Source organism: Citrus clementina, unplaced genomic scaffold (genome assembly GCF_000493195.1).
Source record: "Citrus clementina cultivar Clemenules unplaced genomic scaffold, Citrus_clementina_v1.0 scaffold_3, whole genome shotgun sequence".
Classification (NCBI taxonomy): Eukaryota; Viridiplantae; Streptophyta; class Magnoliopsida; order Sapindales; family Rutaceae; genus Citrus; species Citrus x clementina.
The window spans coordinates 48,708,423-48,731,995 of record NW_006262339.1 but is presented as its reverse complement, the minus strand read 5'-3'; the positions used below and the strand labels follow the sequence as shown (position 1 = coordinate 48,731,995).

At 34.8% G+C, this 23,573-nt stretch overlaps 4 protein-coding genes across 6 annotated transcripts; 1 reads left to right on the top strand and 3 right to left on the bottom strand.

Moving 5' to 3' along the window:
* Positions 1 to 1,734: 1,734 nt before the first annotated feature.
* LOC18046628 lies at positions 1,735 to 4,460 on the bottom strand. Its single transcript, XM_006444905.2, has 5 exons — positions 3,893 to 4,460; positions 2,814 to 2,968; positions 2,532 to 2,598; positions 2,167 to 2,218; positions 1,735 to 2,085 (listed from the first exon to the last, which is right to left on the bottom strand). The coding sequence occupies exons 1-5, from the start codon at positions 4,236 to 4,238 to the stop codon at positions 1,995 to 1,997; spliced, it is 711 nt and encodes a 236-aa protein (XP_006444968.1). The 5' UTR covers positions 4,239 to 4,460; the 3' UTR covers positions 1,735 to 1,994.
* A 1,190-nt stretch (positions 4,461 to 5,650) lies between these two features.
* LOC18046627 (sphingoid long-chain bases kinase 2, mitochondrial) lies at positions 5,651 to 10,487 on the bottom strand. The gene is made up of 12 exons (XM_006444902.2): positions 10,218 to 10,487; positions 9,928 to 10,004; positions 9,204 to 9,257; positions 9,052 to 9,111; positions 8,784 to 8,861; positions 8,596 to 8,642; positions 8,451 to 8,491; positions 8,221 to 8,305; positions 8,027 to 8,141; positions 6,648 to 6,770; positions 6,439 to 6,539; positions 5,651 to 6,281 (listed from the first exon to the last, which is right to left on the bottom strand). Exons 1-12 carry the CDS (start codon positions 10,384 to 10,386, stop codon positions 6,152 to 6,154), a joined length of 1,080 nt encoding a protein of 359 aa, XP_006444965.1. The 5' UTR covers positions 10,387 to 10,487; the 3' UTR covers positions 5,651 to 6,151.
* Positions 10,488 to 11,677: 1,190 nt separating this feature from the next.
* On the bottom strand, positions 11,678 to 13,696 carry LOC18046626 (50S ribosomal protein L5, chloroplastic). The gene is made up of 3 exons (XM_006444900.2): positions 13,352 to 13,696; positions 12,876 to 13,076; positions 11,678 to 12,127 (listed from the first exon to the last, which is right to left on the bottom strand). The coding sequence occupies exons 1-3, from the start codon at positions 13,610 to 13,612 to the stop codon at positions 11,786 to 11,788; spliced, it is 804 nt and encodes a 267-aa protein (XP_006444963.1). The 5' UTR covers positions 13,613 to 13,696; the 3' UTR covers positions 11,678 to 11,785.
* Positions 13,697 to 16,065: 2,369 nt separating this feature from the next.
* LOC18048246 lies at positions 16,066 to 23,491 on the top strand. Of its 3 annotated transcripts, none has more exons than XM_024186929.1 (11): positions 16,067 to 17,170; positions 17,275 to 17,382; positions 17,478 to 17,680; positions 18,659 to 18,852; positions 19,050 to 19,158; positions 19,265 to 19,578; positions 19,870 to 19,993; positions 20,141 to 20,292; positions 20,850 to 20,931; positions 21,020 to 22,585; positions 23,116 to 23,491. In XM_024186929.1, exons 1-11 carry the CDS (start codon positions 17,103 to 17,105, stop codon positions 23,274 to 23,276), a joined length of 3,081 nt encoding a protein of 1,026 aa, XP_024042697.1. In that variant the 5' UTR covers positions 16,067 to 17,102; the 3' UTR covers positions 23,277 to 23,491. The 3 variants fall into 3 exon arrangements, with proteins under 3 accessions (XP_006444961.1, XP_024042697.1, XP_006444960.1); XM_006444897.2 differs by having other exon boundaries at positions 16,068 to 17,170; positions 20,135 to 20,292; XM_006444898.2 differs by having other exon boundaries at positions 16,066 to 17,170; positions 19,870 to 20,292.
* Positions 23,492 to 23,573: the final 82 nt, after the last annotated feature.

Genomic DNA, 23,573 nt, shown 5'->3' with positions numbered 1-23,573 from the left:
TCTCAACATGTGCCATTGGCTTTATTTGGTAAATTTATTTTCTCTTACCCTCTAATTATTGTGGTTATTTTGACTTTTCGTCGATAAATAATAATAATTTTGTCTAGATACCGCACTGGTTTAACCAGCTCTATAGTACAAGGTTATTATTGTTTGGCACGATAAGTCCTTAGCACCATATTGATTAGAGTGTGGTTCATGAGGAGTGGAAACTCCCCTCATGATTTAATTGACACTAATAAGAAATATTTAGTCTATGGTGTATGTTGATGCAAATTCAGATACCCAAGTACGTCATTTTAATAGATTTTTACTTCAATTTATTCCCGCCATTTTAATTTGAATTTTAGGATAATTTAAATCACTTCCACTACAAATCCAATCACCAACTTATGAAATTTAATTCTACACAATTAAAATTCACCTCTTCGTGGGATCGACACTCGTCACCATTAATTTATTCTATAATAGATTCGTGCACTTACGAGTTTAATAAAATTTGCACAACATTACCATTATAGCAAAAATTTGAATTTTAGAACATTTGGTATGCCGCTTTCAAAATCCTGATAGCCGCTTTCATTCCAGTAAGCTACTGCCCAAAATTCAGTCTAACGCTTGTCAAATCCGGTTAGCTGCTTGCTACAGTAACTGCTACAATGAATTATTTTCTAATTTATAGTTTGACCCCAAAACTTTATATAAATGTACTATAACCCAAAACGTTATGAAATTTTTCAAATAGGTTCAATTTCAGAATTTCTAAATAATATTTTGTTAATCCCGAAACTTTTTTAAATTATGATATGACCCAAAATATGTAAAATCATAGAATGACCAAAAATATTTAAAATATTTTCAATTAGGTCCAAATTCAAAATTCAAAATAATATTTATTAAAATCAAAGATGGCAACATCCTTTCACTTTAGTCCATATCTTGAAAAACACTCTAATAACATAAAAATCATTTTCTTATTATAAAAGCACAATATGTAAATATTTATTTATCCACAACATGTGGTTTGTTATCATCAAAATCAACATTTATAGCCCTATAGGCTAACATATTATTTATAATACCATTTCATTATTATGTCTATTTAATATTTTAATCATTAATAATAATAAATAGTTTATTCGAAGAAATATTAATTTTCTACTATATTATTTATAATACCGTTTCGTTTGTGTTGCTCTTATCAGTAATTTTTAATTTATATAATTAAAATTAAAACTAGTAAAAAAATTTGTGATTTACATAATTACGAATATTAATAATAATTAATTTATATGATTAAAATTAAAATAATAAAATAAATAGTTTATTTTAGAAATATGTTTCCTTATTCACTTTGTAATTAATAACTACAATTCTTTATATAAAGGTAAAGCCATAATTTGAAACAATTAGCTCTTAATTCAGGATAAAATAAACACACAAATGAAATTCTAATTATTATTATACACTTTCATTCCCGTCTAAGTAAATAACCTACTCTTACTTCTACCTCACACTCCCAATCTCAAGATTCTTACTTCTCAAATTCCCAATCCAATTCAAAAAATAAACGCTACCTAAAATTTAATGGGGTTAGTAATTATGATAGCGAGACTCATGAACCAAAACATAAGTTAATTTTCCAAATTTTTTTATGTGGTTTTTTTAATTTTCTCAATTACCCTCCCCCAATCTCGGGCCAAATTAAATAAATAAATAAATAACCCAGCCCAGTAAACTCAAAGGTGGAAATGGACCCGTAAGTTTCAGCTATTGCTTAAACATAAATCATGTACATCTTCAAAGCAAAATAATACTATTTGTTTGTATGATATTTTATGCAATGTGGAGAGAGCTTTCAATTTCTTTTTCAGATGGCGAACAGCAAACTTCAGAAGTTGAAAACACTTCAAATCCAGGAACATTCCACAATGCAAGACGCCCATTATTTATTGTAACCCTGTTGTTGTTCGTTCGTCCTTCTACTGTAATCTTCAACCCCCTGATTTCCGACGCCCTACCCGGCTGGGCCTCAGGATTTGCTTAAACAATGCCATTTTGGGAACATTCCAATGCTCCACATGCCTGAAATTTATAGACTTGCATTTAACTAAAAGGGCAGGTTGAAACGGTAGAACGGAATGTATCTGACTGTTAACTTGTTACCTGCATACTCTTCCAGTTTCTGCATTGAAATAATACTCTGTATATCCAGTTGCTGTATATAGCTTAAAATAGTCAGGTGAAATAAGGAAAAGTGCAGTTGATACTATCATAGCATGCAATATCTTGATTGATTTTTTCTTGTGGTTTTCTTTGAGCAAAGCAAGGTATGCAGAAATTTTCACCCACAGCAGAAAACAAACCCTGAAACCCATGTTTCTCAGAACTGGTGTTGGTCAAAGCAAAGGTTACAAGTTTCTTGCATAATTCTCAAGCAATGATGCTTTCCATGTTTTAGCATTATCCATTGAGTGGTACCAAAAAGGATGAGTGAACTTAATCTGTTAATGTAAATGCATAGAACATACCAGAAAGAATAGGTCTCCAGGGAAATGACATGATACAATTAAATCGCCAATGTCCGATTCCCTTATCCTGTGCCCAAATACAATTTAGTGCCAACAGTTCCATAAGACCAGCATCTATATAAAAGAAAATTCTCTCAGCTTGTTCAATCATATTAAGCTGATCGCAAACAAAATCATCAGGTCCATTCTGTAGGAATGCAATGCAATTGTACGTGTGACAGAACTAAATAGTGAAATTACATATAATATCACCATGCATTAATGTAGATTCCCTAAACTCACCTCAAAATCATCCCACCTTGTAAGATTCATATTTGACTTGTCAATAAGCAATCCAAAATTTGTACAATTTCTTTTGAAACGGCGAAGTCCTTTAAAAGAACCTGCTGGATCGGCAAACTCACAATCCTCTTCATAAGCATCGAGTGTAATGTTCCCTGACATTTCAGAATATTCAATCCAGCTGTTAGAAGGTAATGCTTATTCAGAGTGGAGTGCAGATATTACACAAACAAAGAATCTTCCTTTGATTGTTCAGATAAGGATGCTATTTTCGTCCAGTCGTTCTAATCTCTGAACTGTCTATCTATCATTCTAGGATGGCAATCCTTGAGCATATCTTGTGTCCACTTACAAGTTACAACATGTCTGGTAACAGTTTTATCGCCAAGGGGCAAAGGGATTAAACTTGTTCAGTGAATATTCAAGGAATAATGGTGAGAAAATGCAACCGTTATTGTAGCAGGTGACTATGTGCACATTACCAAGTCAGAAAGTGGGAACTAGAGTAATAGACCTTTCAGTACAGTGAATCGAATCAGATAGTTAGATATAAAAAAAATTGTAACTTCTAATGACGAAATGCCGTTTCGATCTTTAATATCATAAGAAAGCTACCAAAATGTGCTTTTCCAAGGTCCAAGGAATATGGGTTTCGAAGTACAAGATTCTGAAATTTGTACAAAAGCCTCACATTCTTCGAATCCCACTCAATAATCAGAAATTCATAGGCATCAATTCCGGTAAAATCAGTCATTGTATCAGGTTCAAGGGAGGGAAAAGCAACGAGTCATCATTTTAAAAGATCTGAGAAAGCTTTAGTTTCTACCATAAAAAAGAAAGTATCACCTCAACAGTACTAATCAATATTCCATTTAATGACTGATAAACTAATAAGAAAACAAATTTCACGATAAATACAACCACGCCAATTCTCTTGATATAAACCCAGTCTGAAACACCCCAATCAACCATGATCATCCTCTTAGTAATTAATTATAACGGACCGCAAGCAAAAATCAGACCTAAAAGAAACTGTTTAGTAAAATTCGAAGGTTGATTAGTGCATTGGCAAACAAAACCTGTGACAAAATACGATCTGGCGAAATCCTCTTTGATGGCTTCAACGACGGTTGCCCGGTCAAGTTCAGCAGCTCCTGATCCATCAGTGGCCAACTTGAGATCATTTTCGACATCGGATGGTGATGGTGAACGCAGAAAGGAAGCAGCAATCCCCAACAGCTCAGAGCCGTACCAAGCTATCTTAAGAAGAGCATTTCGAGGTTCAGGTTCTCCTTTGGTGGATGAATTCTCTACGTTGCATCGTACTCTACTCAATTTTCGACTATAAGTTGGCTGAGAAGTAAAGTTTTTAGAGTTCATGTTCAGGTTGGGAGAGATTGAACTGAGTGAGACGACAGTTGCCATTTCCGGATTCTGATTGGAGTAGAAGTTCGTTGCCAGTTGAAAGGCAAAACTTTCTCCCGCGATTTCATTTAAATATCTACCTATCTATACAGACGACGGCAAAGCGGCAGCCACAACTTTGATTACCAATAAAAAGATGCCGTGTCTCATATTCAATGGACGGACGAATCTTTTGTGGTCGACATATACGTCCTTTTTCCTGCGAGCCATTTACGCGTGTTATCCTATTTTGTTCCCCCCTAGTTTATAACCTGTGAACAAGGACCTGTCTACCTTGCAGATTCTGTAACATACGCACCCAATGCATGCACCACACCTGTCCTGCATATGGAGAAAAAGCATGCAATTGTTTTTGTTTGGTAGCTAGCTAACCAATCAGGAGCTGGCTAAGTGGGATCTGTATGTTACAGAATCTGCAACTTAGCCAGCTCCTGTGAACAAATATGTATATGCGACAAGGAACCACCAAGTGGAAATAAATAACTTGTAAATTAATCGAAAACAAATCTCATTACCAAAAAAAGGGTAAAAGCTTGTTTAGTCCCTATATTATGAGGTTAATGTTCATTTAGTCCCTGTATTTTTAAAAACACCTCAAAACGTCCCTGCTACTAAATATTGACATTTATGCCATTATTTTTTATTATTTTTAACTTGCTTTTACAATATTACATTTTTACAATAATGTTTTTTTTTTGGATATTAATAAAAAATTAAATTATCAAATTAAACTCAAAAATAAAATAAAAACAAAAAAGGTATATATTAATTTTTGTGGAAGCTCACGTATGTCTAAAAAATTAATATCGTAAAAAATTACATTATCAATTTTTTTAGAAAAATTAATATTTTAACTCAAGAGTGTGTTCCACAAAAATTAATATATATATATTTATTTTATTTTATTTTTTGGTGTTAAACTGGTAATTTATTTTTTTCTTTTTAATAATGTCTAAAAAAATTATTATAATAGGGTTATTTTTTCTTTTTAATAATGCCTAAAAAATTATTATAATAGGGCAATATTATAAAAATAAGTTAAAATGAACAAAAGATAATGGCAAAAGTGTCAATAATTTAATGGTAGGGATGGTTTGAGATATTTTTAAAAATATAAGGACTAAACGAACACTAACTTCAAAATATAGGGACTAAACGAGCTTTTACCCCCAAAAAAATGTGAAACTCTTAAAAGGGAGGATCATGTCATGTGGTAGTTTGCACGCATTCATTCAATAAATTTTATCAAATTGCTTCCACCCACCTACGTACTGCTTACTACAAAAGTTCACGGCATCTGATCTCTCCTTTTTAGTGATTCAATAATTTTGCACTACGGCTCAAGGGTTCTTGGGCATGCAGAAAAGAAAATTCATCTTATTTTACCAACATTCACAACAAGGGTCAGGGAATATGAAAGGTTTGTTGTATTCTTGGAAAGCCCTGTTGAATGCAAACGAATGAATTACATACAACAGTTTACTCCCTGCTGGAGTAATAAGTTATGATATTTCACAAAACTGTCTATTCTGTAAAGAACAACCGAGCGCTCTGTTTGAAACAGAGGTTACCAGGCTAAAAGGAGCAGATTACAGAATGTCAAATCGAAGGAAATCCAGGACTAGAACACTACTAAGTTACAAAAAATGGGCCCTGCGTATTCCACAGTTGGAAGTATAAAAGTTTCACCTTTCACAAAAAAATTCAAGCTGCACATGATCCTGCTCCCAGAAAACTCCCTAAACCTATCTTCCCTACTCATTTTTTGCCACTTCATCTTATTCTGCGTTCCCAAGTATGTCTCCAAAGTCAGAATAAGTGAGCCTTGAAGGCTGGACAGTGAGATGCAACACTTTCAAGCAATGGTTACAACAATCACATATCACATAATCAGATGTGTTACTCTGCTCACTTCAGCATATCATCTCAATGGCAGCAGGCAAAACACACAACTTCCTAGGAAGGAATCCTAAATGTTCGCCATCTGATTGTACATAAATGCTATCCCCACTTGAAATATCCTCCACTTCAATAGAATGTGCTCTGTCACACAAACAGAAAATTAAGTTCATCATCCGTCAACAACAATCCTCGATATAAATTCGTTGAAAACACGGAGGATGAACAAAAAGAAGTTACAAAGAACAATCCTTAAGATAAAACTTTATGATGCAGTTCCATTTGTTAAGAGAGAACCCACCTTCTTGATGTTACATTTTTCACTGATAAATGTGTCCCATTGTACAGCTTAAGTAGTTTCAGAATGAAGTCATACCACTTAAAGTCCTGAAGAATCACAACCTGCAAAGAGGATATGTAGAAAATTCAAGTACGCCGGCAAAATAATCCCCGAAACAAAATGACAAATGGTTATCAGTTAGGAAGGAGTTCTAGGGTCAGCCATTCCACCTCAAAATACCCATTGCGAGGATCAGCATTTGGAGTAATTTTCATACCGCCACCAAAGTATTTTGCATTGCCAATGCAAAGGGCTGTCACTTGAGAATATTCTTCCCACTCACCCTCATTAACCTACATTTACAGCACTTTCGAGTCAAATGAGAAAAACAACGGGGGGCGTTCAGTACCCTTTTTCACAGGCCATTCTCATTTTCCTTTTAAAAATTTAAGTGAAATAAGCATTCAGTAGCCCTGCTCGTAAAACATAATTGTAGAACACAGAATCTGGCTTGCCTTTTTCAGTGGTAAATTACAAAACAACCTATACATGTTTTACTTGTTCTGTAAAACAAATTGTAAAATAAATTATAATAATAAACACGGTTATAATAAATAATAATAGATAGTCTCCATCTTTAACACTCAACACCTCATCTATCTCACTGACCTCATCTCTTAACTCTCATCTCCCTCCATGATTTATGAACCGAATCTCCTTCCTTTCTTCTTCTTTCTTCTTCCTCTGTTTTTTCTATTTTTCCTCCACAGCTCTTTTCTTTACTTGCTTTTTTTTTTGGGATGCATTTCTGGTTCTTATACATTTTATTTAATTTAATTTTTGGTATAATCACCAAAGATCAGTAGAGATTTACAGTGATCTTTGCAGACTTGGGTATTTGGTTCTTCATTGTAAGCAAGCATGTAATTTTCTTTAGAAATGGCATATGTAATAATTTTTTATTTGATCAAATGTTAAAATGTTGAAAGGAGAATTAGAGCTAATGTTTATAAAATTCTTTTCCTCCTTTTAAATCCTTTTCGAATCTTTGTAAAGTAGTCTATTAGGTCTACTAGTTCTGTCCACGCCAATTCGCTTTCTCAAGCATACTAGGTAGGAAGATCAGCTGAACAGTAAACACATTAACAAAAGAATAATTATTTTTTTTAAAAAAAGTTAGTATTGAATATCAAAATTATTATGATTATTATTTTTGTAAGTTAGTGTATTGAAAAATAAACTAGCTTTATATAAATTGTAAACACAAATTTAATTTGCATGTAGCGAAACTGTTAATTTATCCATTATTTTATCATTTTTAACTTTGTCTAGCGAATATGCAATTATTTTTGTTTTTAAAATATAGGATACACAAAATGATACCAAATGCATACTTAAATTGAAAATACAGCAACTTCAAAACACCATTTTCATTCTTTTTTTTGTTCTAAGAAAATGCAAATTTAAAAACAATACCGAACGCGCCCTAGTATTCTTGTGAAAAATAAACAAAAAATAAAATAAAATAAGAAGGGTGTCCAAAACAGTCAATAGTTGTTTCAAGGGCAAAACAAAATACTCATACAAAAATGTATAAACATGAACTAACCTTGACTCTAAGGTCCTGGTTTCGATGGCCCATAAAAGCTTGCAAAGCACCAATTACATAGCATAAGTTTCCAAATCTCTTATATCTTGAGGCATAATATCCTGCCTTTGCACTCCTATGAATTTCCACAACAAAGAGATCAGCACATGCTATTTGTTGAGGCTCGATTTTGAAAATTCCAAAATTAATCTTACAAATGAAGGTCCGCAACGTTTATGAAGTAATGAGGTTCTCCGGTTTCTCCATTAATAACACCAACATCTACCCATGATCGTACCCCTGGAAAACAGTGCATATAATATTACAAAGAAAAAGAATACAAATCTGGTGACTGTTATTTGAATCCTTTTACAGCTTCAAGCTTCTCAATTCTTGTTTTGACTAAAAGATGACATCGGAAAGGAAAAAAGGGTAAGTGAAATACCTTTGGCTATGCGTTCAACTGCCTCATAAGGATCATTTCTCCTAACAAAACAAAAATGTCCATTAAATTTACATCGTCTGAAGTTAATTACGCATCACAACAAAGCTCACCCAAATGAAACCAGGTTGGAGCAGGATGAACTAACCAGCCAAATGTCCTGGCAAAATCAGACCCAGTACCTAAGGGGATAAGCTGTAGAAAGGCACAGCTGTGTTATATCTATCCTAGAGAAATCCATAGCAAAGCAATCAACAAATCTTCTCACATGATTTTGCAGTAAAGATAAAAACACAAGAAGCAATTAGGATAATAAATGTAATGGTGGTAACTTACACCAAGTGCAGTTGAATGAGCAGACTCTCTATTGTGGTTAGTAACCAGTTTTCCAGCCGAGAAAAATCCATTAACAACCTGCTTATCATAAACCAAAGTGATGACTAACATTAGCTAATAGTGTTATTAATGTTAGCAGACCAGAAAAAAAAAATGATACCATGAGACCAGAAGTGAATTTTAAGAAATTGCAAGGTCAGAAATGAATTTATAATCAAACAGATTCAATATTGTGCTAAATATAATAAGAAAGTGAGGGAAGTTGCACCTCATGAAGAGTTCCATCACCTCCAACAGCAATTACAGCATCAGCACCCTCCTTTATAGCCTGCGTAACAGATTTATAATATATATACAACTGGCAATGTGACCAATCTTTTAATAAATGCCACGTAAATTTTGAATGGCTTTAATGATTACCTCTCTTGTTATGTCGATCGCGTGAGAAGGACCAGAAGTCAAAGATTCACATATCTGGCAACAATTTAGAAGATATATACTTAGCGAACAAACCCAAACCTCAAACAGATGTATAGACACAGATATATTATAGATATAGCATGCATAACAACAGTCACCAAGGGGAAACAAACATGTAGACATCAACATGTTCCACCAACGATAAAAGTTTCCATAAATTTGCGTTTCATATGGAATATGAAATAAATACATCCAAGCTAAACTTAAGACATCTTGCAATTATTATTACTATTATTTATTTTACATCTTTTAACAAAAGCACCTTGCAATTATTTTGAAGCTTATGCTTGTGTGTATTAAAAAAATTGGCAGATGTTAAAACCAAATTACTGAATAATCATAAAAAGGACATGATAAGACATAAAATCCTTCAACAAATCTAACTAAATATTCATGAGACATCTAAAAACTAAATACATATACTAGAATTCATCACCAAAACAAATGGACCCAAAATTCACATCTACAAGAAAACATAATTCAAAAATCACAGGCAAGAAAAGCTTAAATTGACATAAATTGCATTACTCATAAAGATAAATGGAAAGTAGAAAAGAGAGGAGAATCAAATATTTCACTAATTATCACATATATTCACATAGACAGTAAACACATAATCAAACATTGAAATTAGCTCCAAAAATAATTTTAAAAAAAAACTCACATTACAATCGACACTAAGACGAGACCTAAGGTATGGAAGCAATTTTTTCCATTCCTTACCCGTTCTCCCACTAGCACCTGCTCCAATTTTATTCAACCAAACAACAGAAATGCCGAATTAGATAACCATTACGTAACTGTGAAAAAGGACTGACTTAATGAAACCAACTAACTTTTCTGTGAATGTATGTGTGTGTTCAACGGGGCAAACTCTAATTCGTAAATTTTTATCATTTTTCGCATCAAAGCCAAATAATAAAAACTAGAGAAAATATAAAGAAAGAGAGAAACCTCGAGGATTGACGACGAACACGAGATCGCGACGGCGAGAAGAGGAGGCGGCACCGTGGGAGATCGGGTTGGGAGAAAGATCAAGAGCCATGGGATGTTCAGCTCTGAAAACCGAGGGTTTTGCCATTGGTGGTGCTCTCCCCAATGCAAACTGACTTAAGCATATCATTTCTCTTTCATCTGGCTTTTGTTAATTGCTTTCGCTTTCTTGTTTAGCGCCCCCCAAATATTTTGTTTGCTTCTTGCCAAGCTGGCCACTCTTGGTTCAGAACTTCAGACCGCGCTTACTGAGTATAATCGTGTTTAATTAATAAATTATAAAGAGAGATGCATTTGCTGCCTCGCTGGACCAAATATTTCTCTTACGCAATTAAAAAATAATAATTTTTATTATTATGTCGTAGCATTGCGTTTGCATGCCACGACTGGGATCTACGTTAGGCAGGCTGTATCCCTGCCGAATTTTACAAAACTGTCCTTCGGGAGTGCGTGGTGCCTGCAATTGACCGGACTGGACTGAACTGTAACGTATTCTATTCAATATATTAAAATTTGATAACCGATGGCAAATTAATCAATCTAAATTGGATATTTATATATCTAGTTTAATTAGATTAAATGATATCCATTTAAAATATTGTTTGTCTCTCTTTAGTTCAATTTCTTTATATAAGTGTAATAACATTGTAAATATTATTTCTCTATGTTGAATTCAATTTCTTATTTTAGATCAATTTCTTTACCTAAATGTAATAACATTGATTTTTTGTTTTTTTCGCTGTATTTTTTGGGTGTATTTGTTGCTCTTATTGCTGGTTGTTGGCGAAAGCCATGTGTAGGGGTAAAATATTGGAATTGTGGGGAAGCGTTGAAGTTTCGTTTGTTTGTCACGCTGTGATGTTTAGGAATTTGTATATACTTGACTCGATTTGTGGACTTTATTTTTGCATATCTAGTGTTGTGTGATTTAATAATATAGGTAAAAATTATAAAGACGTGAAAAAATTTATAGAATCAAATTACTGCAGGTTTAATATAATTTAAAATTATAAAAGGTTATTTGTAGAGGTGAAAAAACTACGGAATCAAATTATTGCATATGAAAATTGTAGATATAGGTTTGGTTCGATTTTTAAATTTCAGTTCGTATTTAGTTTGGTTCGATCCGGGCCAAAATCGAACCGATACTGCCGAGCCCTAAGCAGCATAATACCCTGAGAATTTGGTGCCAAACGGTGGTGTGGTCCACCTTAGTACAGGCACAAAAACGTACTACACTGATGAAGAGTGTTGGCCATCCAACGACAACCATTAGCGTCATTTTAAGTTGAGAAACACATCAACTACATTGGACACATAAATAAAATAATGTTCTTTGACATTGCCTTGAGAGAACAAAGTACATGGAAACATTACCAAGCAAGGTGAACATCAACTGTAAATGCATATTAATCAGAATCGGAAAAAATTGAATCTATTTAACACCCTTGTTGGCAGCATAAGTTTCAAACAACAAAGCAATTACACTAGATACAACTATACCCCCATCTCTTCAGAAGAAAAAATGCTTATCTCCTTGACTTTCCCTTTGATTTGGAATCAAAATGATGAGCCTTAAGTTTCTTCTTGCGAATTAAATTTGCCGGACCTCCACCCTCTCTGAAAGGCATCCCCATGAGAGCCAAAAGTCTCTGGCCTTCTTTATCAGTTTTGGCGGTTGTTGTAATGCAAACATCCATTCCCTTGGGCTTGCCAAGAGCATCATACCTGATCTCCGGGAAAACACTCTGTTCTTTAACACCAATGCTGTAATTCCCATGTCCATCAAAGCTATTGGGATTCACACCTTGGAAATCCCTTGTTCTAGGAAGCCCCAAATTAATAAGACGGTCTAGAAATGAGTACATCATCTGTCATTTCATCCACATCGATATTAGATATAAGAGATACACAAGAATAGGATTTGAATGAAACAAAGTCAATATATAATATCAGACAAGCAAAATATATGCTTCAAACATCCAACATCAAAAGAGGGTGATTTTGAGAAAACATCAGGTTTTTAAAGCAAAAGTTTCTATTTGCCTATCTTCTTGTATCACTCCATACTCATTGTTAAGACAAATCAAAGATATTTTCTAACCTCTGCAAGTCTGCAACCAGCAACACTTGTGCAATGCAGTGGTGTTGTCAATGTAAGCGTTGCACCACTGACATTGCAGTACAGCATACTCAAAAGCCAATACAAGCACTGGTCCACTACTTTTTTAAAAGCATACAAAATAGAAACTTCAGCAGCATTATGACTGCCTACAGCATCCAGGTATTACTAGCATACACAAAAAGAAATAACAAATACTTGACACCCTTCTCCATTTGAACTCATAGCAAGCACAATCATAATTAAACAACTGAGACTTCTAGGATCCCCATTTAAAATAACAACTTGTTAATCAACCTATATAATACGATAACTGTTCCACATATAACCAATGGAAATGTGAAGCTTTAGTTTCGTCTATTAATTCATACATAGATAATATTAATAGAATAAAACAATTTAACAGTCAATATGTAAGTCAAAAACAGAAAAGAAAGGTGAAGGACTTAAAAAGCAGCTAAAAGATAAGCATTATAGAGTGAAAGACATAAGCTCACATTTCCTCTGAGTGTGACAGCAATTCCAAGTGGTTCGCCTTCCCTGATCTTGAAGGTGGCAATGGAATTCCTTGCTCGCGTCTTTACAGGTCTCTGACCTGTAATGAGTGCCAAGTCATTCATTGCCGCCTCCAGGCCTTTTGCATTCTGAGCAGCATCTCCAATACCACAATTCACAACAATCTTCTCAATCTTCGGAACCTATCCAAGTTTCACATGGTAAATTCTTTCTAAGATAAGTAAATTCACATTTTAGAAAAAAACATGAAAACAAAATAATTATTTAATCAATGCCACAGAAATACTACCATGAAAAATACAGGGAAAATTATTGTTCTGATTTTATATTTGATTTATGAAGTAAACCTAAGCTTGAGTAAACACTGAAATATATCCCAAACGTCTACGAAATACCAGTTAAACAATCAAATTAAAGCCTAGAAACAGAAAAAAAATGAAGTGATAAAACAGGTTACCTGGTGAATGTTAGTATAGGAAAACTCTTCTCTGAGCAAAGGAACAATCTTTTCGAGATACGTGGTTTTGAGCCGCCCGGTCTTCTCTGCTTCGGATTTCTCCACCAACACAATGCCTCCAGCCGCCGCCTTCACCGAGACCACCCCATTCACATTTATAGGGTTTGGATATGTGGGCCGTACATATGATGAAGATGAGAGAGCGGGGAATCGGCCGTGAAACGACGACGCAGAGGAGTGTAACAGCGAAGGACACGCCATGAGTTTTCGTTTCTTTGCCTGCTGTAGTTCCTACTCCTATCGGGTCAGGATAAGGAACTTTGGCTTTGAGTTTTGTCGATGTGGATTTTGCTTCGATTATCATCGTCATCACTTGTTTTTCCTTTTTTTTTTTAAATGATATAGCAGCAGGTTTTTGTACAATCATAAAATTCAAATAACAAAGGTAATAAATTCGGAGTGGAGCTTTAAACACCCTTCTAAAATCTTTATCAAACCTTTTTTAATGTTATTTTCTAAAATATAAATTCATATATTAAAATTAACTAAGTTTCCGTAAAATTTTACCCTAAAAACGTATTTATTTTAAGTTTTTATTCATGTAACACATAAAAATCTTAAATTATTTTTTTTATTATATAATTTTTATTTCCATAAATCTGAACTCTTATAATTTTCTCAAAAGAATATATTTTAATTAAAATTTAAAATAAAAATATAAATTTTAAATGGGATGGGATGAAATGGTGTAAAAAAATTGTTAAAATAATAATTTATTTAAGTATTTAATTAAATTTCAATTCAAAATAAACAAATGAATTAATTTAACTTTTGTTATTTAGGTAATTTCAATTAAAAAGGAGTTTATGATGAATTTTGAGAGGTGTCAATAAATTAATTAAAAAAATAAAATGATTGTAAAAAATTTATTCTAACAGTCGCTTATCGGCATGCATCTCCTCCTTCTGTTATTATTTAAAATGGAAGCTTCAAATTTATATACGTATTTGTTTGTACCTCTTTCCACATATTAAAGTTGAAGTTCAATCTAAAAAATTAAGTCCAATTAACTCAATTATAGAGTTACTGATCAATCACATTTATCACAGGAATAAGTATAAGATAAATCCACAATAAATTATGTGTTGATACTTTATTGGAGTATATTACTTTATAGGTTACTGTTCTTACTTTCATATTGCTTACAGAGAAGGCCATTTTTAGTCATTTACAAAGAATCTACAATAACCAATGTATCAGTGAAAATTCGCGTAATTTTAGTTTCGTTTTTTTTTTTTAATTCACTCTTTGTAAAAATTCGAACAATACTATCATAATATATTTGCCAGTATTTTTTTTTCTTTTTTTTTTTTGGGTGGTGGATAAAATAAATGCTTTTGAAGTTAAAGTGATTTGTATTTTATTCACCATTAACAATTAATCAATAAATCATCAAATGTATCATTAAGTTGACTTAGTTTTAAGTGACAACTTTATTATGAGGATGGTGGAGTGAAGTAACAAACAAAATTTTCAAGCTATGAAATTAACTGTTTAATTAATAAATGTCATCTTAATAATTTTTATTGCACCATAAACGCAGTAGTAATTTGTTGAATTTTTTTTTTTATTACATGAGACTATTGCTCAAATTACAACTCATATTACATGATATTATAACTGATATTTACAAATCAGACTATTACTGGGACCAACTTACATCAATGCTAATGGAGCTCTGTTCAGATTTTAACCCTCACAAATATTCGAGATGCCGAGATTTTAACCCTCACAAATAAAAGATGTCTACTCCTCATTTTTAAGTAAGAAAAAAAACTACCTTCACTCAATTTTAATTGAGGAAGAAAATGCCCTTACAATGCGTTTGTGGAGGTTCGAACTGCTACCCTCCAAGTTGGAGGGCAGCAGCCCTGACCACTCGACCAAAGGCTGATTTTGGCCAAGTGGCTAATAATTTATTGGATTAAAAGTGAAGATAGAGTACAATTTCTACCAACTCTTTATTCAATTTCGTTATAAAAGACTATTACTAATCATTTATACCGAGGTGTCCCTCAATGATGTATCTTTAAGATTTACTTAAAAAGTTTTAACAATTCACCATTTTTTTGAAATTTTTTTACCATATACAGTTAGTATAGTATGTATGAAATACACTATAAATATAGATACATATATAGTACAGCTTAACAATATGCCGATTAATTAATTTGGAAATATGCTCCTTCTAACGTTGGCGAGATACTTACTTTATATCTAAAATTTTGGATTAGAAAACAACCCTCTATTGAGGTTAAACTGACGTTAGTGCACCACCAGGAAATAAAAATAATAATAATAAAATAAAAAATAAAAAAACTTCACCATTACAGGCTAGTAATCCCGTCTGAACAATCTGTTCAGTAATTTCTTCCGTTACTGGTAAGCTCGAATTTTATAGCTGCAGGTAGTACAATTTACTATTTCGAGCCTAATTTGCTGGTCCATTACTATCACACTTTCACTTCGTGAACGGCCTGGACAAAACCACACCGCTTGCTGGAAACTGTAGCGATGACGTCATATTTGTTATACCCACCAAAAAAAAGAAAAAAAAAGGAAAAATAAATTGTTTATAAACAGAAGCTAATGAGTTAATAACTAAAATTGGAATAAATTGTTGTTAATTACTCCAACAGAACCAATCAGCAATATTTTTGACATCCACAGCTTGGTGACACTACGGACGAGCTCGTGGATTAAATCATCTTATTTACACGCATCGGTAAATCAATAAAAATTTAAATTCGCGTAGAAGAAAAAAAATTACATTTCCAACGCGTCTGGAGAGCGAAAGAACACCAGTTTACTAAAATTCAATTGTCAAACAATCGAACTCCACCAACATAAGGAGAGCGTGTAATACGAAGGAGGTATGTGCGCGTGCCATAATTCAGAAGAAAATCTGTATCATTTTATTTTGTTTATTTATTTTTTTGTAGCGATGGGGAGGTGAAGAACACCATTCACATATCAGCAACAGTAACATAGGCCGATTGCCACTTTCGCTATCTTTCCTGCAAGAAAATTCTCAATCCCAACAGAGACACAAACACTATTTCTCCCGTTAATCGATCGCTTGAAAGAGCTGAATGAAACCTAATTTTCTTCATCTTCGTGAAGTATCCAGGTAGCTCCTCAATTACAAAACCCTAGTTTCTCGGAGTTCCTACATGAGTACAAAACCCTAGGATTTTTTCCCAATCCGATGTCGTCAGAGCTTATTTTTAGATTGAATTCAACCATTGGATATCTTCAATCTTTTTCGATGGAATAGGATTCGAGATTCGATTTCTGATTCAAACCAAAAGAAGCAAGAATCAATGCATTTGATTCTCTGTATATATTCGTTTAGGAGCAATTTTGGCAGGAGCTTGTAACAGATTTTAATCAGCTGGTATTTTAGACTTTCACTTTTTTCTTGATTGATACTAGCTGCGGATTTGAGCGGTGAATGGACACGTGCTATTGGACGATTGTTTAGCGATAATTAGTATGTTAGTTACGGCAAATTATCTGATTTCTTCTGTGCAAATTAAAGGGGTTTTCTTTGAAGACATAGGCGTTTAAGACGGGAGAAACGAGGAGTTGCTAAATTTCATTGCTTACTTAGGTCTGTTATAATCGCTAGTTGAGGAAACGTGGTCTCAGGTTGTCCTTGCGCTGTCCTTTTTCTGTATAGCTTAACAGAATGAGCTTAGAGACGGAAGACCGGCATACTCTGGATCAGCATGCTGAGTCAAACTGTGATTCTAAAAAGTAATTTCAATTATTATTATTATTATTATTTTTGTTGTTTATTTGCGTGCCTATCTTCTTTTAGATATTTGGTTGGTGATAATAACTATGTGTTTATGATTCAGGAAGTTAAAGTTTTCATATACAAGAGATTTTTTACTATCTTTGAAAGAATTAGATGCTTGCAAAAAGTTACCCAGTGGATTTGAGTCATTTGACCAATCTATTCTGAGGTAAGATGCCTACTATATCTGGAATTACTTTGTCTTAATTTGGTACTGATTTTGGTGAGCTTATATTCTAATATATGATGTTTCTCAATGTTTAGTGAATTTGAGGACGTCTCACAAGATCGACCAAAAATTTCTGGTAGTTTGTCATTGCATGGTTATAGGCGAAATGAGTATGGTTCATCACCGCCTACAAGAGGGGAGTTAGGTAACTATTCTCGAGGAATCCATGGAAGGTGGGATAGTAGGTCTTCAGGACGGAGTGATAAGGATGGTGACTCGCAATCTGACTGGGATGCAGGTAAGGTTTAATACAAATTTATACTCCAATAGATATCTTGAAGTATAAACATTTCTCTCTTCATGTGAATTGATTTGTATATCATTCTCCCTTAGTAAGGTTTCTTGTAAACTATTTCTTTTTCTCCTTCAGCAATGAATGCATGGTGCTTATTTATGATATGCATTTCCACCAGGACTATTCAGCCTATTCTGGTGGTGTTTGAGCCTCTAATCTTAAATAAGGTTTACAGAATTTGACATTGTTTATACGGATAGAGAACTGCTAAGTATTATATATTGGTCCTTGTGAGTGGGTTAGGTCACCTTTAAACTCTATTTTGTTCGCCAATCCTGGAAATTTCTGTGGTAAAAGTCATATACCTTTTCTACAAGGTTAAATTTATTTAATGATTCATGTATTCCCTTGGGTGAGAAGGAAATTAGATATTGGTAACCAATTTCCAATAGAACTTCCACATCCTCTTCTTACATTCAGGAATGAAGAATTTGGTTCAGTACTTACATGATGGATCACTTGGATGCACATGCACTATTCACTTCTGTCATGTTTTCTGTTTATGATTGAATGAATTGTGGTAGCCATAATTAATGCAGTGCACCTCTCATAGTTGTCGCATTCTCATATCTTCATAGATGAAAGGGACAAAAACAGTGAGTGCTTTTTTGTCACTCTATAGACTTTTGGATATTTCTTTTGTTGGATTTATCACTTTAAAGTGTCATCTGCGTGGAACTTCCATGTGTATTGGAAGCACTCCAGATTATTCGTTCCAACTGAGAAGTGATCTAGTTGTTTGCTGTTCCATGGATTTTCAAGTGATGCTGTGCCTTCATGATATTACATATACTGTTTTGTCATTGGCTGCAAGTTTCTGCTGTTTGATTGCACCAGGATTTTGCTGGGTTTTGGCCTTCAATCCTCAGTTTTAAAGGCTGTATGTTCTGATCTGCTAAATTGTCAATATTTATTATGCAGATTCTGGGAGGCGTTATGGCAATCAATCTAGGAAGTCTTGGCAAGTTCCTGAACATGATGGACTTCTTGGGAGTGGTTCCTTCGCAAGACCATCTGGGTATGCAGCAGGTGCATCAGCTCCAAAATTTCGCGTTAGTGATCACTACCAGCTAAATAGGAGCAATGAGCCTTATCATCCGCCACGTCCTTATAAGGTTAAGATTATAATTTGTTGTTTCTGTTGATGAATATATGCCAGTAGCATCTTACCTATAATGTTGGATTTGGTGGTGGATATTCTTCTAACATGCTTGATATGGCTTTCTCATCTGAATATGATGAAAATTATGGAGTTGGTGCTGAATAATCTTTTTTTTTTTTTGCTCTTTTTTTCTTCTACTATGTTTATCAGGCTGTACCTCACTCACGTAGGGATGGCAGTGACTCATACAATGATGAAACATTTGGTTCTTCTGAGTGTACAAGTGAAGATAGAGCAGAAGAGGAAAGGAAGAGAAGAGGTAAAAGGCTCTTTGTATATCCTGGTAGACAGTTTTTTTTCTTTGATTTCACTAGTATTGGAAGTTTACAATCAAAAGGTAAACATTTTTATAACTTTCCTCTCAGCTTCTTTTGAGTTGATGAGAAAGGAACAACAGAAGGCATTTCAAGAAAAGCAGAAGTTAAATGCAGACAAGCAGAAGGATGAATTTGATATCTCTACGTTGCTGGTTGATTCCAAAGATGATGAGGGGATTTCAAGTAAAAGCAAACAATTTGATGAAGCTGTGCTGCTGCCTGCTACGAATAAGGATTCTGATAAATCTGTTCTTGCAGCGCAAGCTCCTGCATCAAGGCCACTTGTGCCTCCAGGTTTTGCTAATGCAACTTTGGAACGGAATCATGGAACCAAAATCATATGTCATTCCCATTCATCGGAGGTAATATTCTTGTATTTTTTATCTGATTTCATGAATGTAGTTTTCTTGGTTAGACTTTTTTGTTTGGGCAGCTGATAAATAGATATGATATGCAATCTGCATAGTTTTTAGAATGGTTAGTTCTGGCCATGCTGTGGGGTAATCTATACTGCTCTAGTGGCATTAGCAAAAGTGATTGTTATGGAAATGGAAGCACAAAGACTGATTTGGAATTTGTTGTTGGTTGACACCTATGTGGTCTTAATTTTTTTTCTATATTTTATTGACTACATTTGTATTTTGCTTCTGTAGGTTGGAAATTCTGAACTTGAAGGTGGCATCTTGCACGCTAAAGGCAGCTGTCATTTGAATGGAATGTTTGATGGACAGGAGAAAGAGTCTGCTGAGCAAATTGGTTTAAGTTCGAAGCTGGAAAGTATGAATATTCATGTTTCAGCTAATAACAAACATGATAAAGTGCAAAATTTATCTTCTGATGCAGAAGTTTCTAATAAGACAATAGGCCATGATAGTCAATTGTACAAGAAGAAATCTAATCTTTTGAAATCCTTCATAGCTTCAGAGGAAAGTGAAGGTATAGAACTTGATGCTGAGAAGGCTGCAGACACTAAAATTGTGGGAGAATCCAATAAGGAGCAGCCGTCTTCAATTCTAGATAAGCTTTTCGGCAGTGTTTCAACAGTCAATAGTGGTGTCTCCACTAGTGTTGTTGAGGTAAGAATCTTGTTATCAGTAGCATTTTATCCGGCTCTCTGTATACTTCTACTTATTGTTGAATTTTTCTGAAGTATTTAATAGATATTCTAATGTTATTTTGGCATCACATCTTCCCTACATGGTTGCATGTGCCTAATTAAATGTTATCACTGTTCCCCTTCAACCCTTTGAATACATCACATAATATCACAATTTAATTCTGCTAATCAACAAAGTGTGCTTGCTTTTTCCTTTTTGTCCCCCTTTTTTGTCAATAATGAATTACCTTCATCTGCTCACTTCAATTTAAAAACATTCTCTATGGATAAAAGTTCAGCACAGGTGGGTGAGCTTGTCACTGTCTACGTCCAATTGTTTGATTTAAATATGTTTGATCATGCATGTCATAGGTATATGCCTACTTCATTTTATTTTAAGTTATGGCTATCTTCAGTTGATATAAATATTCCCAATAATTGAGTTTGTCTAGTTGAATTTGCCACATCTGGCTTGCGATTAACAAAAACTCTTAGCATGAAATTATCTGAATCCTCCAATGTCTTTTGTGAGTATAGCCACATGAGGTTAAAGCAGATGATACGTGGAGTCCCCATGCCTTCCAGACTTCAAAGTTTGCTTCTTGGTTTCTTGAAGAAGGTATTCTAGAACCATGTTTGCAGTTCAAACCTCTTGATATTGGCTGACTTCAACATTTTTCCTCATTTTTCTTTTTTATTTTTTGCAGAAAAGAAGCCAGTTGAGGATATCTCATCTGGCAGGCCAAATGACTTGCTCTCACTAATTGTGGGTGGTGAAAAAGGTGGAATTCAGCCTTTTGATGTGAAATCTGTTGGACAAAACTCGTCCGCTTATCCATCCCAAAGCTCAGAACTTGTGGACAGGCGTCCAGCATCATATGTTGCTCCTGTTACAATTGAGACCTCTGAGCAATTGACTGATATTAATATCAATAAACCACCAGCAGTTCCAGCTGTTCTCACATGTGAAGACCTTGAACAGTCAATTCTATCTGAAATTAGTGGAAGTGATGAAGCTTTGCTGCCAGCTGTGCAAGGCTGGAGAGTTTCAGATGTGATTACTGAACAGACAAAGGAAAATGCAGATGAGCATGCATCCCAACACCTCCTATCATTGTTGCAGAAGGGAACGGGCCTTAAAGACACAGAAGCTTCCCCTGGTGTAGACGTCATGTCTTCGGATAAACTGCATGATGCGGATGTAACAAGTATCCGGACTGGAGTTAATGATTCAAAAGGGGCAAATGCTGATAATGCTACTAATTCAGGGAAGAGTCTGACTCTTGAAGCGCTTTTTGGGACGGCTTTTATGAAGGAACTGCAATCTATAGGAGCACCACCATCTGCCCAAAAGGGCTTAGTTGGATCTGGAAAAATTGATGCTTTGGAATTCCATGATGGTCTCCTTCCTTCTAAACTGGAGATAGGATCCGGTAGGAGCAGTTATGAAAGCAGTTCTCTGGCATCTAATCAAATAGATCAAATCAAATCAGATAGGATGAAAGAGCACTTATCAGGCTTTGATGATCATCGAACTGCAGTAGATGCATCAGAGCTTCGGAGTGAAGTAGAGTCTAAACTCAGTGGCTTTCAAAGGTCTATCAATAGCCAATTTCGTGAAGAGGATAGCTTGGATACACGTGGTGATCCTATGAAACACCTTAGGAGTTCATCTAAAGCCGAATTGTTGTCCTCTGCTGCACCTCTTGACATTAGTGAAAAACTAGCAGCCCTAAATTCTAACTTTGTGGATGAAAGACATACTGCTGGAGGTCAAGACGGTTCATCTTTTCTTCATGGGCCCTATGATGTGAGGGAGCATGATATTTCATTTCATAATGTTCATGGTCAACCATCTTCTCCACAGTTTCACCCTCAGTTGAATCATGTGGGACCCATGTTGAATCCATTAGATCCACATTCCGCTAACATGAATTCTCAGATGAAGTTCGTTGCCCCGGAGAGTATCTTACATCATGACCTTTTACCAGCTCATCAGTTTCCTGCGAATATGCATCGCCCCCCTTTCCTTCATCCCAGCACTGGACTAACTGGATTTGATGCTCCCACTCATCAACATCCTATGTTACAGCAAATGCAGATGCCAGGAGGTTTTCCTCCAGCTCACCTACTACGTGGATTTCCCAGTGGTCCTCATTCAAACAATCAAATGGCCGGTGTTGTACAAGATATGAACCCAATGCAAGGTTTCCCGTTTGGACATCGGCAGCCCAATTTTATGGGCATTGGAATGCCACGAATGCCGCCACCAGGTAAAGCACTCACCACTTTCTTGCTGTCTGAATGTTCTCCCATTTAGTGCTCTTAGTTTTCAAGTTTGTTGACTTTATAACAGTTAAAATGCATGTCTTAATGGCTTAAGGAACTTGTAGAAGAATATGTGTACATCTTGCTGCAAATCTGTGAGCTTAGGGTCACTGCGGATAAAAATTTTAGGTCGATGCCTGTGATTCAGGCGTTCAGTTCTTTTGGAAATAGTTGATGCCTTTGGATCCTACATCTTCTGAATTTGCAAGGGATTGTACGATTCCTTTCTTTTACCACTGAGCTGTTTTTTGCATTCCCTTTTCAAGGGGCTATGCAACATTGTGACTGTAAAGGTTATCAGTTGCATCATCTCCATTCATGCTTCATTACTGATGCATCTGTCTGTATTTGGTGAAAACTTCTGTCTAGGATCTGAACTTCGACCGATTAGGATATATAATAGATTTTGTTTCCCTTTTTTGTGTTATTTAATTTCTTATAATTTTTTTCTTTCTTTTCATCGTTGGACCTTCAGTTCCTGGAGTTGAGGGCCGAACCAATAATCCGGAGACACTTCAAAGGCTCATTGAGATGGAACTCAGATCAAACCCAAAGCAGATTCACCCTTTTGCAACTGCTGGCCACAACCAGGAAATGTACAACCATGAGCTAGACACGGGTTTCGGGTATAGATAGTGGATTTCAATTGCATGTGTATATTGTTCATCATCAATTGCTCATTTCTTCGACTCTTAGGAGTGGAGGGTGGGTTCAATATGCTTCGTTCAAGAGCATTTGCCGAAGTTGCTGTAATCAATGAATTTTTACTTCATATTTACCATTGTACGGGCTTTCTCTTTTCCTTGATGTTTCGGAACCTGCAGCTAGGAATCCTATTTATTGAGTTATCAGATGATCAAATTTTTAGGTGCGATGGCCAGTGCGACGATGCCCTTAAAAATTTGCTTCTTCACCGTCCATCTCTCACTTTTT